Source organism: Desmodus rotundus, chromosome 1 (genome assembly GCF_022682495.2).
Source record: "Desmodus rotundus isolate HL8 chromosome 1, HLdesRot8A.1, whole genome shotgun sequence".
NCBI lineage: Eukaryota > Metazoa > Chordata > Mammalia > Chiroptera > Phyllostomidae > Desmodus > Desmodus rotundus.
The window spans coordinates 91,543,183-91,556,941 of NC_071387.1; the positions used below are offsets into that span (position 1 = coordinate 91,543,183).

The 13,759-nt window shown below is 44.9% G+C and overlaps 1 protein-coding gene across 5 annotated transcripts in view; it reads left to right on the forward strand.

Moving 5' to 3' along the window:
* The window catches only part of PRKCB (protein kinase C beta), a 348,138-nt gene that overhangs the window by 317,179 nt on the left and 17,200 nt on the right, over positions 1 to 13,759 (forward strand). For all 5 annotated transcript variants that reach the window (XM_045195451.2, XM_053926150.1, XM_053926155.1 and 2 more), the window contains one exon: positions 3,857 to 3,997. In XM_045195451.2, coding sequence (XP_045051386.2) covers positions 3,857 to 3,997 — 141 coding nt within the window. The remainder of the gene's footprint in view (positions 1 to 3,856; positions 3,998 to 13,759) is intronic.

A 13,759-nucleotide genomic window follows, 5' to 3' on the forward strand; every position in this document is an offset into this window, starting at 1 on the left:
TGATGGGATGCTGGAACACTTGGTTGGTTTGATTTGCCTCTCACCACCTTGGTAAGCCTAGACACACCTTGTTACACCTGCGCAATTCCCACTCTTAGCGAATCACCTAAGCTTGGTGTTTAAACTGCCTAGGTTAATATACAAATATCCCTGGGAATTAGTCTCAATCTCTAACATCTTAAAGTGAATTAGTTAAAAATATTTTCTGTGAAGTTATGAGACAGGGGCAGAGGATTGAGACCTATAGGTTCATTAGAAGCTTAAGCGAGGCTTGCAGAAAAAAGAGGGCACACGATGAGGCCGGTGCAGACCCCTATAGATTTTATGGTAGGGAGGGGGCGGGAGGATGCCACCCACTGAAGATTTAGTTTGTTTAGTGATTGCCAACATTTAAAAATCAGGGATTTCCTGTAATCATTCAGCTTTTCAGTGTCTTAAAAAATGCAGTGTTGCTATGGTGAGCCTGGCATTCCTGCAAAGAACATCAGCTGGATTGGGAGCCAGAGCCCCCTTTAGATAGAATGTACCCTCTCCAATTTGTAAAAATCCCCATATGACCCAATTTCATTTGGTTTCAAATCCTGATCCCAGCATTATAAGCCCCTTGACACAAGGAAGTGGTTTGACCTCATCTGTAGATAAAGGCTAATGATAGGACTACACATAGGGTTCTTGGTGATTAGAGTTAGTGTATGTGAATCACTTAGAATAGAGCCTGGTGCTATTCCTCCAAACCCTTGAGCTATATGTTACTGTTACTAATTCTGGCACTACTATGTTACATGCCAGACTCCTCTTGGCACTTGAGTTTGCCCCCTGATGATAGGAATTTTTAAAGTGGGGAATTTTGGAGATCAAGAGCCCCTTTGCAAATCTCAACCTTCAGCTTTCTACATGCATGGTCTTGATCAAGTTAACTTTGCATCGCTGGGATTTTATTTCTTAGTATTCATTGAACAGAGTTTTTGAGAGTGTTAAATGATGTAACATAAGAGAAAGCTTCTTGAGTGGTATTGGCACATAGTAGGTGCTCAATACACACTCAAGACCTTCCCCATCACAACTCTGCCTGGCCTGGACAGCTGGGGATTCTAAGTGGGTCATAGAGGAGAGAGGATTTTCCAGGTCAGCTGCATTCAGCTTCAGCTCCAATTAGCAGTTTCCCTAGTAGAGCAGATTTCTATTAACTCAGGAGCCATAACCTTCAGGGTTAACTGGGGTGAATTTCCAACTACTGGGTTTGGGGACCTTTCTGAGTTGGATGGGTTGAGTCCAGTATGAGTTCTTTCTTCAATGCTGAGCCTCCAAAGAAGGGGTGATGCTCAAGTGAACAGCCAAATGCTTCTTGCTGAACAGCAGGCCCCAGGGGATTCGTCTGGGAGGCTATCAAAGACAGGAACCACTGATTAAATCCAGCCGTCTGCATAGCTTCAGGCACATGGCAGGAGTGCAGGAACTGGACAGAGCCTCCTGTTAGCGTGAGTCATTCTGCAGTGGCTTTTCTGTGCTTGACATCCTCCTACTTAGATGAAAATTAAGCAAGGCTTTTGGATACAGTCTCAATTCAAATGAAAATGCTCTTTCCCACCCTATTAAATGTATCCACCCTATTAAAGACCCTACTTTCTATCAAAGAAAAAAATCAGTGTCTTTGCTCGGATTGCCACTCCCACTTTGAACAAACTTCAAGAAGATAGAAGCCCAAATTGGCCACATACCTATATGAAAACAAGCAGAGACTGTGTAGGACAGAGCTGCAAAGCATTGGGTCAGGCAGATCTGTTCAAGTCACGGCTCTCTGACTTTTTCTGTGTGATGTGGACTAATTACTACTTAACTGGACCCAATTTTTTTGTCTGGAAGATGAGGACAATAGCTGCTAAGACCTCAGTGTTATTGTGAAGGTGAAAGTATTATGGGTGATGGCTGGGAAGCCTTTGGCACAGAGCCTTCTCAGTGCATTGTAACCATTACTGATATTATTTTTAATAATAGTACTAGTAGCCACGATTTCAAAGCCCTTTCTTTCCTCCATCCTAATCCTAAAAAAGTCAGAGCTTGGCTCAATTTGCTCACCCTGCGTTGGCCCTTCCTGACCAAGCCAAGCCACAGATATCTCAAGGGAAACCACACATGAAGAATTCTTCCATTTCTCTTAAAAGCCCAAGTTTTGGAGTTAGGCAATGGTGGGATCCAATGTCTGCCATTTACTACCTCTGAGTCCTTGCTAGTTGCTCAACCGCTGTGTCAACTGCTTTGTTATTTAAATGGAAAAAATGATATATACAACTCACAGGGTTATTACCAGAATCAGATAAGATCATGCATGTAAATAAAGAGTTAGTTTAAAATGTGAAGTGCCCAGTTACTTTCCCCCTGAAAGATAAAGCCTATATGGCAAGTATCTGTGTATGGGGGTCGGGAGGAGGTAGTTTCTGATGGAAAATTGTTTTGTAAGCAGGAATCCACTAAGCTGCAATGTCCAACAGAGCAGGTGTGACTTGCTGGGTTCTCCCCTTCCCTGTAACCAGCCAATCCTGGACAAAATCTAAGGGTTCTTACATCATGCGCTGCTTGGTGTCCACTCAATTCTGTGAAGCTTTTAGACTTATATGTTCCAATCATTTTTGTTTTGACTTTTGATGCCCTTTCATTGATACTTTTTTCAAATCATCACTCTTCCGCTTTCATGTTGTACATTGGCTGAAGTTGTAAGCTGCTTTGGATTCATTTACAGTAGGAAGCCTGTCTGGTTTCATCTTGGAGCATCTATTCATTTTGTTATTTAGCATTGGCTCAGAGACCCAAAGATGGAAGGTTTTGATAATTAAGTAATTTAAATGGAACACCAAAGAAACCTCAACAGAATCTGGTATAATATGTGATACAAGGGGAATGAGCTGGACTAGGTTTTGACTACTTAATGAGTTTTCAGAAAGTAATTACTTGAAACTTGGGTCTGACCATTTGACTAATAGTTTTTTTCTGTTTTGTCATTTTTGTAAGGGCTTTACTGACAAATGCAAATATTATCTGAATGAATGTGTCCTTTGCCTTGGTTCAACTCCAGTTTTCTTGTGGTGGGAGGAGAATTTGAAGATATTGAAACTGTTCTCATTAAGTGTAGCAGTAATTGCATGAAACATACTCTTAAACTGAAATTCATCATCTGACACTTGAGGTTCAGAGCTTGATTAACCATAAGGATCTTGCTCTGGGATGAGTAGCTATAGGCACTATTGTCGGGTCCACCTATTAGAAAGCCCTGGCCAGGAAATTACTGCTGGGATGAAAAGCAAACAATAAAGTTAGTTGGGGTTCTTTTTTTTTCAGAGTCTTTTTTTCAATTGTAGCTTACATTCAATATTATTCTGTATTAGTTTTAGTGGGGACTTTTTTTTTTTTTTTGAAATCATATAGTATTTATTTTTCTCTGACTTATTTCTTTTTTTTCTTTTCTTTTTATTATTGTTATTCAATTACAGTTGTATGCCTTTTCTCCCCATCCCTCCACCCCACCCCAGCTGAACCCACCTCCCTCCCCCCTCTCCACCCTCCCCCTTGGTTTTGTCCATGTGTCCTTTATAGTAGTTCCTGTAATCCCCTCTACCCACTGTCCCCGCCCCCACCCCCCACCCCCGCCCTGGCTATTGTTAGATAGTTCTTAACTTAAATGACTCTGGTTATATTTTGTTTGCTTTTTCCTTCTATTGCTTATGTTCCAGTTAAAGGTGAGATCATATTAGTGGGGACTTTTTAATGTGCTTTCTTCCTAATTCATTAGAGGAATCACTTCAGTCTCTCAAGTGTCCCCTTCTGAAGTTCATGAAATTGAATGTTTCTCTTTCTCTCAAAGCTGATGACCAAACACCCGGGCAAACGTCTGGGTTGTGGACCTGAAGGTGAACGTGACATCAAAGAGCATGCATTCTTCCGGTACATTGATTGGGAGAAACTTGAACGCAAAGAGATCCAGCCTCCGTATAAACCGAAATCCGTAAGTAGGCCGTGCCCTGAGTACTGGGCACACGTACCCCACATGCTGTTTCCCCCTCCAAGCGAGTGCACGCACTGCTCTCAGAGGGGCGGGCATGGGCGTGGCCACTTGCAGTGCTCACATATCTGTACAAAGTCACCGGTAAAAATGGAGATTCCATTCATGCAGTCTAGCCTCTACTCATGTGGGAAAGATGATGATACTGAGTTTGCCTCACCAATTCAGTCACTGTAACTGTCTTCGCTGGTGGCTTTTGGGGAGTGGCTTTTTGGTGAGCAGCTCTCAGACCCACAGTCAGACTACGGGAAAGAACCTAATTTTGCCTTTGTTTTTCATGGTTCAATGGTGTCATTTTCTCTTCATACTAACATTGAAAAGGTCATGCTTTTTATTTCAACAGTATTTAAATTTAATTCTGAAACACACACTATGTCTTAGTCAGTAAATAAGCGGCTCCCTACTAAAGGGAAAGAAAATGAAGCAGAAGCCGACCTGCTCACAGACCTGCTGGAGGCTCTGCGTGTAGCTATGATGCTGAGGTAACTGTTATAAGAAGAAAAATCTCATATTCCCACCGCTGCCCACACATGAAGGTGTTCTGTCCCCCCAAACTTGGAAGAGAATACTTGTCAGCATCTGAATTCATCAGAGGAGTGAGTCTGCTGGGAGGATATTTCTTTGTTAGATAAGCAGAACAGAGACCTGGTGACTTTATATGGTTGTAAAACTGCCCACTGAGGCAGAAAAGTAAACATAAATATTGTCATAGAGACCTGCAGTTGTAAGAGTCTTGGATGAGAAGAAAATGACCACAATAACCATGCAAATTTTTATTATTAGTTATTACTATTATTAATTTCTTGGCCACTATCTATGGACCAAACATTGTATTAAGGAATTCACATGTAGCATCTAATTAAGTCCTCACCACGATGTTATTCCTTATAATGGAAGAGGAAAGGGAGGCTCGGAGAACTTGAGTGTTCGGTCCCAATTTACTTCGCCAGTGTGTGATGGAGCCAGGATTCAGACAGTCCGACCCCATCAGAGGCATGCAGGAATGCCTGGGGCAAAGGACAGGTAGTTTAAGAGAGCCTCCCAGGTGATTATCTCATCTCCCCAGTCCTGCACATCTCAAATGATTAGGAGACAGCAGCTCTATGAGTCCTGTTTCTCTCTGGACACTTCCTGGTGCTAGGAAACAGGTCTCTTAGGCAGCCAGTTCCAGTGTGTGGTCCTTCCAATTGTTGCATACTTGTATATTGATACCATATCAGCCCCCCAGAACTGCCATCCTTGGGTCCTGTTCTGTCATCCAGAGTCTCTTTCTCTGTAGATATTTGCAGGTGCTGGTCTTACGCTTCTGAATCTTGTGATTTTCAGGCTCAACAGCTTCCCGCCCCCTACACACATACCTATAAGCATGTCCCATATGACTTCACCTCCATGTCTCTATTGCCCTCCAGGTAATCAACACCCATGTAAAATACAGACATAGGACTGAGCTCAATATTCCCAATAGTGTCTGACTCTCAGTGAATACAGTGGGTCCAACAATCTGTTGGTTATTCTAGAAATGATGAACTTGGATGAGTCAGTTCCCCTCTCTACTCCTATTTCATCATCTGTAATATAGTGATAGTAACAGTTTCTCCATGAGAGGACCGTCTGCGCATGAAACACTCAGCATGGGCCTGGTATAGGAGAGTTGGCAATGATTTGTTGGTGGCGTCACACATTTATCAAGGTCTCAAGTGCAGTGTCTTTGAGGGCACAGTGTCAGTCCTGTTGATTCTCTTCCTGAAGAGAATGTTTCTGTGTGCACTTGGGGTTGGAGAGGGGCCTGCGAGTCAAAGGCAATATCATCGCTTTTATTAACCCATTTGGAAAAAGAACAAAAGGCAATCTGGAGAGAAGAATGGGTTGTCCGTTCAGGAAACTTGGATAAGGGTCTCTGAGCATGGATCCTGCCCCTCATTTGGCCAGAGGAAAGATGCAGATGCTCTCATCCCCACCAGCTTTGAACCTTGTGACACTGGGGTTCCAACTGTAGTGATAGGGCAGTGGTTTTCATAGTTTGGTCTCCTGCCCAGCAGTGTCAGCATCCCTGGGGACACCGGAAGCTCTGAGGGTGGGACCCTCCATGGGGTCTGACACATGCTCCAGGTCGAGTCACCACTGTGGAGTTCAGTGTGAAATGCTGAGGCAGGAGAGGTGAGCAGAAGCCAGAGGAGTGTGGGCCTGAGGAAAATCTCTTTAAGAGGAAGACCCTGTTTCTCACCAGTCTGGGTGAGGGGTTGTGGCTCCCAGGAATAGGTCACAGACTCAGGTGCCTAAAAGGCAAGGCAGGTAATGAAAATGAGGGAGAGGGGAATGGTGGGGACAGAGGCCACCTGGAGAACTGACAGGCTGTCTAAAAGGTGCAGCAGGTCTTTATTTCCACCTGGACAGTTGGAAGACTCTGTTGCCCATTATGACCACTATAATGTTTCTACATCATCCAGGAGAATAACAGCTGCCTTTTCCCGAGCGCCCTCTGGGAGCCGGCCCCCAGGCTGGCCAGCTTTGCTGTCCAGGGAGGCAGGCACTCCACGCTCCATCCTCATCAAGACTTTTATGTGAAATCTATTTTTTAATATATTGGCAACAAATTTTTAAAAATTAGACACAATTCAGGCCAAATAAAACACATACGTGAGCCATGCGTGGCCATGGTCTGTCAGTTTGTAACCTCTGGGGTGGTGATTATTCAACATCAGGTTTATGTTCAGCCAGTTCCCATTAGTTCTGGTTATTTACAACCAGAGTCTGTTCTGACTGGTCAAATGTTTTGACTATTCCTGCTAAGCAGTAATGCCTATAAAAGGTCCAGCCCAGTGTCTGGCTCACCAAAAGTGCTTAGGAAAGGTAGCTGTTCTTATAAAGAATAAAAAAGATTACAGTATTTAGAAATGGTCAACAGGATCCTTCAGCTGTTGTGCTTTTGATATGGCTTTCAACTGGTCAGTGTCTTGAATTCCCTGGCATGTGTTTAAACAATAACTTTCAAAACAGTGACTGGATGGGGCTTATATAGTTCAAGATGGTCTGCCCTGGCTCTAAGGGGAAGCTGGCACTGCCCTTGATGTCCTCAGACTGAATTAGAAATAGTGACAATGAATATGCCACCCACTCATTTGAGGCAACTGGAACATATACCTTTCACATCACACACACCAACCTGAGAGCCCCCCATCTAAGGGTTTCACATTTCCCCTTCCCCACACCTTCTGAAGGGCTCAGGGCCAGTGCTTGTGGAGTGCCATGTGTCTTGTGGGATATTAAAATGCATGCATGGATCTGTCAGTGTTCCTGATTCACACATGCCATTAAATAGAATGAGTCAAGAAAAAAAAAAACATGGGCAATAACAGAGGAGTGTATCCAAACATCAGTAGAGGTCATTATTATCGTAGGTCATTAAAATAATTTAAATGGGTTTTAAAGTTGTTCGCATTGCCATCTTTTGTAGTGGCAAGGAGCTGCTCACAGAGTGTTGCTCAGAACCACTGGAACACACTAGTGTATTATTTCACACACTGGTGTATTATTTCAGGGCACAGAGTGATCTTTTAAATGTGCATCCAGTTGCATCACTCTCTTGCTTCAAGCCCTACCCCCACTCATGGCTTTATACTGCCCCTCAAATAGTGTCTTTTGTTCCTTAACATATATGGCTTTTGGCATCTTCCAAGGTCTAGCCTCCGCTCCTCCCCTACCTGAGCTGTTGCTGAGAACCAGCGTTTCTGAGCTTCTTGCAGCACTTGTCTTCCCTTTCTGGCTGTGTCCCTGTGGAACCTCCTCCCAGATGCCCCAAGCCCTTCCCGCCACCCTTCCCTCCTGGCGCCTTGCTCCTTTCCCTCAGGAAAGAGCAGAACATCACCTTCTCAGGGAGGCTCTTGCTGGTCCTGAGTGGTGATCCTGTGCTAGTGTCATGTCAACAAACTCATCACACGCTCTGTTGTAATTTCTTGTTCAATATCTTGTGTGTCTTTCTGACGAGACTAAATGATTGTGACAGTTGCCCTTTAGTCTCATCAAAAAGGCTTAGCATACAACAGATAGTTAATAATTTTTACTGAGTAAACAAATGAATAAACGCATGGCTCTATAATAAGACACCACAATGTATTCTGCTAAGGAATGTAAGGGATTCTGTAGGGACCTTTTCATGCAGGGCTATCACCTGGATGCTGGCTTCTGTCTGCCATGGTGCCACGTCATTGTGCAGTGTGCACCCGTGGGGTGCTGGTGAAGGGTCTGATGTATGGCTGCTTACACTCTGCATGGAGAGGGCTGTGACTCCTGCCATCTGTCATCTCCCAGGCAAGTGCCACAGGTACCATGATGTAGCCTAGTGGAGCTTCTTAAACATAACGTACACACACATGTCACCTGGGTATTTGATTAAAATGTGGATGCTGATTCAGTGGGTCTGGGGTCCAGCCTGAGACTGAGAATTGCCAACACACTCCCAGGAGGCAAAATGCTGCTGGCCATGGGCTATGCTTTGTGTGTCAGGTGCTGGAACATGGTTGTGTGAGGTGGTGCCAGTTGGTTGGCAGATCCTGTTGCTGCCGGCACACCATGTTGCACGGTGAGGGCTGTACTGAAGGGGTGATAAGCTTTAGTACAGACGTTAGTGCTGGTGAGTGTCGATCGGGTATGTAGCAGGCTGTCTTGGGTCAGGGTGGTAGGTGGGAGGGGCTAGTCTGTATGCTGAAGGGCAGAGTATGTGGCTGAGTGCGTTCTGTGGCGATGAGCTGAGAGGTGTATGTTCTGGCTCTGTCCTCTGTACTGACATTGTCACGCGCTCTGGGTCATTCACTCACAAGGTGTTCATTGAGGGTAGGTACTGTTCTAGGTAAGGGCAGGGATTTTTACTATTCATAGCAGTAAAGACAGTAAAAATCCCTGTCCTCATGGAACTTATATTTTAGAGGGAGTAGGCAAATACCACAGAAACCAGTGAGTATGTTAGAAGTCACTAAGCATTATGGAGGGATGGGGCCTGGGAGAGCTGGGTCAGGGAGAAGTCAGTTTAGCAGTGAGAAAGTGACATTTCAGTAAAGATGGGAAGGAAGGGAGGTGTGGGTAGGTCAAGTATATATTTGGGGGTGGGGGTGTGGCTTGGGTGGTAGCAACAAATGCAAAGGCCTGGAGGCAGGAGCTTACCAGGCACATTCAGGAACAGCAGAGGCAAGGTGGTGGAGCTGAGTGGCTGACAAGGAGACAAAGATGATGAGATCAGGGTGGTCACTGTAGAATCTTTGACTTCTATACCAGGTGAGAAGAGCAGCCGTTGGGGGCTGTAAGCAGAGGAAGAGCTTGACTTTGGGTTTTTAAAGGATCACTCTGACTTCTGTAGATGCGAGGGTGAAAGAGGAGATGGGCTATGAGGCTCCTGCAATAACTCAGAGCTGCTTTAGAGCCTCCGGGTGTTTTCATCTTGGCATCCACAGCCCCTCCCAGTTCCTGTCCCTGACACCTTTTAGGTACCCAGCACCTACCCCATGGGGCACAAAGGCTATCTGCACAAATGCCCTTCGAGTGTAATGTGTGATCTCTCTAAGTCTGGGTGCTGGTGGAAAGCAGAATGAACTAATGAAATAGATTGTTGGGAAAGCTTTGGAGTGGGAGTGCTGGCTTGTAGGGAGAGTGTAGGGCAGGGCATGGCTGTGCGATAGGTTATACTTCCTCCTGTCAGTGTAAATTACATGGCAGTATGGCAGGCTCTGGGTGCTGAGGTCTGTAACCGAGGCATTCCTGGACTTTGGCTATGCCACAATCCAGGATGCATTGAGGCCACACTGTGGGTGAGCATGTTTCATTGAAGAATGTGTAGTGTGTGGCATTGTGTGATCTCACAGTACAACATATATGCTATCATACATAGTATGTTTAAATTGAAAGCCTGGCTACAATTTTGATGGCATCCATATATTGTTATTATTTGCCTTAGTGAAGTCCAGCAGTGTCCATAACACCCACTGTGAAAATGAGGTGGGACCACATACCTCGGGCTCCAGGTTCTCGCTGACTCCCAGTGGGTGGCAGAGACTCAGTAAGTGTAAAAATGAGAGAGAAGTAAGTAGGTGACAAGAACACCTTGCCCCATTACAGTCCGTGGAGCCTTAGATGCTGGAGGGTGTGCCAGCCGCCTCCACCCAAGGAGACATGGCTCAGTATTGTTCTGAAGTGTGGTCAGTCTGGTCATCCGTTCACTCTGAGCAGGGCCTAGGAGTGCAGCAGGAGGAGAAGCAGGCATTCAGGAGAGCCCTTGTCCCTATACCTTGTCACCATGGGCAGCATCAGTACCATCCCGACATGCTCATGCACTCCCTCCCCCCATCCTTCCATTCCAGCCTAGCTGTCAGGCCTCACACCCTACAAACCACATTACTATAGACTGATCCCATCATTCCTGCTCTTGTAGCTCATTCTCACCTGTCACTTTACATGAAGCCCTGGAGAATTATGAAGCATTTGCATATCAGGAAAGCCTCAGAATCTTACAAACTGAGAAAGCAGGGCCCCTGTCCCCACCCTACTGTATTCCAGCCTTTCACCTAATATCTTTTCAACATGCTGCATATGCTGATCCCTTAGCACCCCCATACTCTGGGAGTGTAAGTGCTGCGCTGCTTCAGAAACTAAAGAGTGCTCACCAGACTCGATTTCTGTGTTATTCTGTCATCCAAAAACATTGTTTATGCTGCTAAGGTCAAAAGCATCAAGCACTGCTTTACTGAGCTGCACTTCTGTCCATGTGACATTCTCCTCCAAACCCAATTGCCCTTCTCACTGTATGAGTGTCTGTGTGTGCGTGTCTGAATGTGTGTTTGAGGTGCTGACACTTCTGAATTGAAACTACAGCATGTACACCTTTGTATGTTTGCTATTAATACTCCAAATTCAGGACTTCAGGAAGGAATCTCACTTTTACTTCATCTGATATAAGAAAAGACTTATAGCTCCCTCAAAGTACCAAATGCTCAAGAGAACAATACCTTTTGGGAAACAGGAATTTAAAATAATTCTCATAAAATTTGTGCTATTCAAATATATTAGAAGCAATGCTGGGTTCTTGTCTGTGCCAGGCACTCTCTTTAAGTGCCTTCTGGTCATTACCTCGTCCAGTTCTCAAACAACTCTGTGAGATGAGTGTCATTCTCACCACACTGCGGGTGAGGGCGTGCAGCTGAGAAAGGCTAGGTCTTTTGCTCGAGGCTCAGGGCCAGCAGGTGGCAGGGCCAGGACTTGCACCATGGGCTCCACTCTGCCCGACATCCTTGGGAAGATTATTAGGAGTACTCGGAGTTCCTTTTAAGGTTTTGATTGCACTAATGCAAGAAAGATAGGATAACACCATCTAATGGTTTCTGTTACATAATAGAAAAAGGACTAAGTATTCTTATAATTCAAGTGATTTTAAATTTATTTGTCACAAAAGTATTGCCACAAATAAGTAGCATATTCACACCTTTTATAATTCCCTGGCAGGCTTTTAAAAGGTGCAGATCTCACTAGTTCCTTAAGGCTTTGATTTTGAGGCTGACAAAAGACAGCAGACATTGACTAGCCTCTGGAAGCAGGGCACAGCAGCATCCAAAATGAGTCACTCAAGACAGGCTCACCAAGGGGAGACTTCGTCACTTGGTGCTGTTCGTTCCTTTAGTGATCCAGCGTGCAGGGCTGGCAGAGCCCTTAAAGCATTAGGCTGCTTTTGCACACTGACTGACAAATAGCCAACAGTCATTTAGGACACAAAGCCTGGCGCCTGCCTGCTTATCTCTCCCCACCCACCCACCCACTCACCAATGGAGCCCCTATAGAAACTGCAGATCAAACCAGGATCCCTTGGGATGATTGGAAATGGCAGGTTTCTGGGCCACTGAAATTCCTAAATCACTTGCCAGGGGCATGACTTTGAGCTGTCCCCTGGCACAGAAGCCAACAGCTTGAATTGAACTGGTAGACGGGAAGTTCACATTGCTAGGGGGAACATGAAACTCTTAGGATATGTCTGGCAATAACCACTGGAATATCGTACAAGTCAAAAATTGAAAGATACCTGCTAACTGGAATTCAGCTCCTCCATTTTATGGATGAGAAGTGGAAGCCCAGAGATTGGCCTACATGCCTGCACAGGGAATAAAGCAGAACCAGAGCAAGAAAACTGACACTCCATTTAATAGATATTGGGCTTTATTAATAATACTATTTATAGTAATAATAAAGTGGATCATGCATGTTCTATTAAATTTTTACAATTTTACTAGAGAGCAGAGCACTCTATTTTACAAATCTCATTACAACCCCATGAAATAGATGTTATTATTATCTTCTCTGTACTCCTAAGGAAACAGGCTCAGAGAGGTGAAGTAACCTGCCCATGGTTACACAGCTATTAAGTCTGAGTGCCAATTTAATTTAAGCTCCTATTTCTTTACTTCCAAAGCCCTTATTGGACTCTACAATGTTTCTTCTCATATCTGCCAAACTCACCTGCACAGACATGGGATTTGAACTGTTCTTGGTCCAACTCTGAGTTTAAGTACTTTCCTGGGTGATGGGCTCTGTTGAGTGAATATTCATGAAGTCAGCTTCTCGGATTCTGTCCTCTGCCCTGCCCATGTTGTAATTCTTATCACAATGTCCCAGAAAGCTATTGGCCAGATGGTGAGAGAACTTGAGGAGATAGGCAGATGGATCCAGAGAGACTGGGTCAAGCAGAATATGGATTGAGAGTCAAACGAACCCAGGATTCACATACAGCTTTGCTGTTCAGCAGCTGAGTAAAGATGGGCAGGTAACTCAACCCCTCTGAGCCTCCACAAATGCAGGCTCCCCAGACACAGGTTCAGTCCCCTTGGTCTCAGCTGGTAGCCTCACCTCCTAAGTCAGGGGAGAAATTAAGGCCAGTGTGTACCCATGGGTGGTGGCTCCCAGTTTCCTTCACCTGCATAGTCATCTTGCCCTCTTTGACCTCCTTCCCTGTGGTGGACCCACTCATGTAAGACTTTCCTGCCTCCTGCTCTCAACCCCCAACCTCCCATATGCTTTGCACATATCCTCTGTCTAGTCTGTGCCTACAGCTTCTCTCTATAGTACTCAAAGCTCCTACGGTTGCAAATAGGAACCTGGTTCAAACTGACATTTAAATAACACATTTTTTAAAGTATTCAGTTATGGTCAGATTCAATAATGTCAAAAGGAATCCATTTCTCATATCCCTTGGGTTGCTATCCTCTGTGTGGACTTCATTCTTCATTCTCAGAAGGCTTTCTAGGGTACGTAGCTGCTCCAGACTTACATCCCATTATTTGAGTGACTTCTGCCAAAAAAAAAAAGAGCTTTCTTTTCCTAAAATTTCCAGCAGCCTAAAACTCAATGTTACTGGAAGATATTGGGACAGAAGGCCATCTCGAAAGCACTCACTGAGCTAGGGGGCTGGAGGTGGGATATGCTGATTGGTCAGGCCTGGGTCACCTGCCAAGGGACTGGCTCTACCTCTATCTAGATCAGACATCTTGAGAGAGGAGAAAGAGTGGGTCCTCTTGCTGGAAAAAGAAGGAATGCCTGCTGAGTGGGCCAAACCAGCAGATGTCCACTCTGACTCTTTCCAGGCTCTTCCTCCTCAACACACACATATGCTACATCATTCTCATATTAAACACCCCTTCCCTCAGGTGTGGGGTTCCTCCTTTCTACTACTAGGGA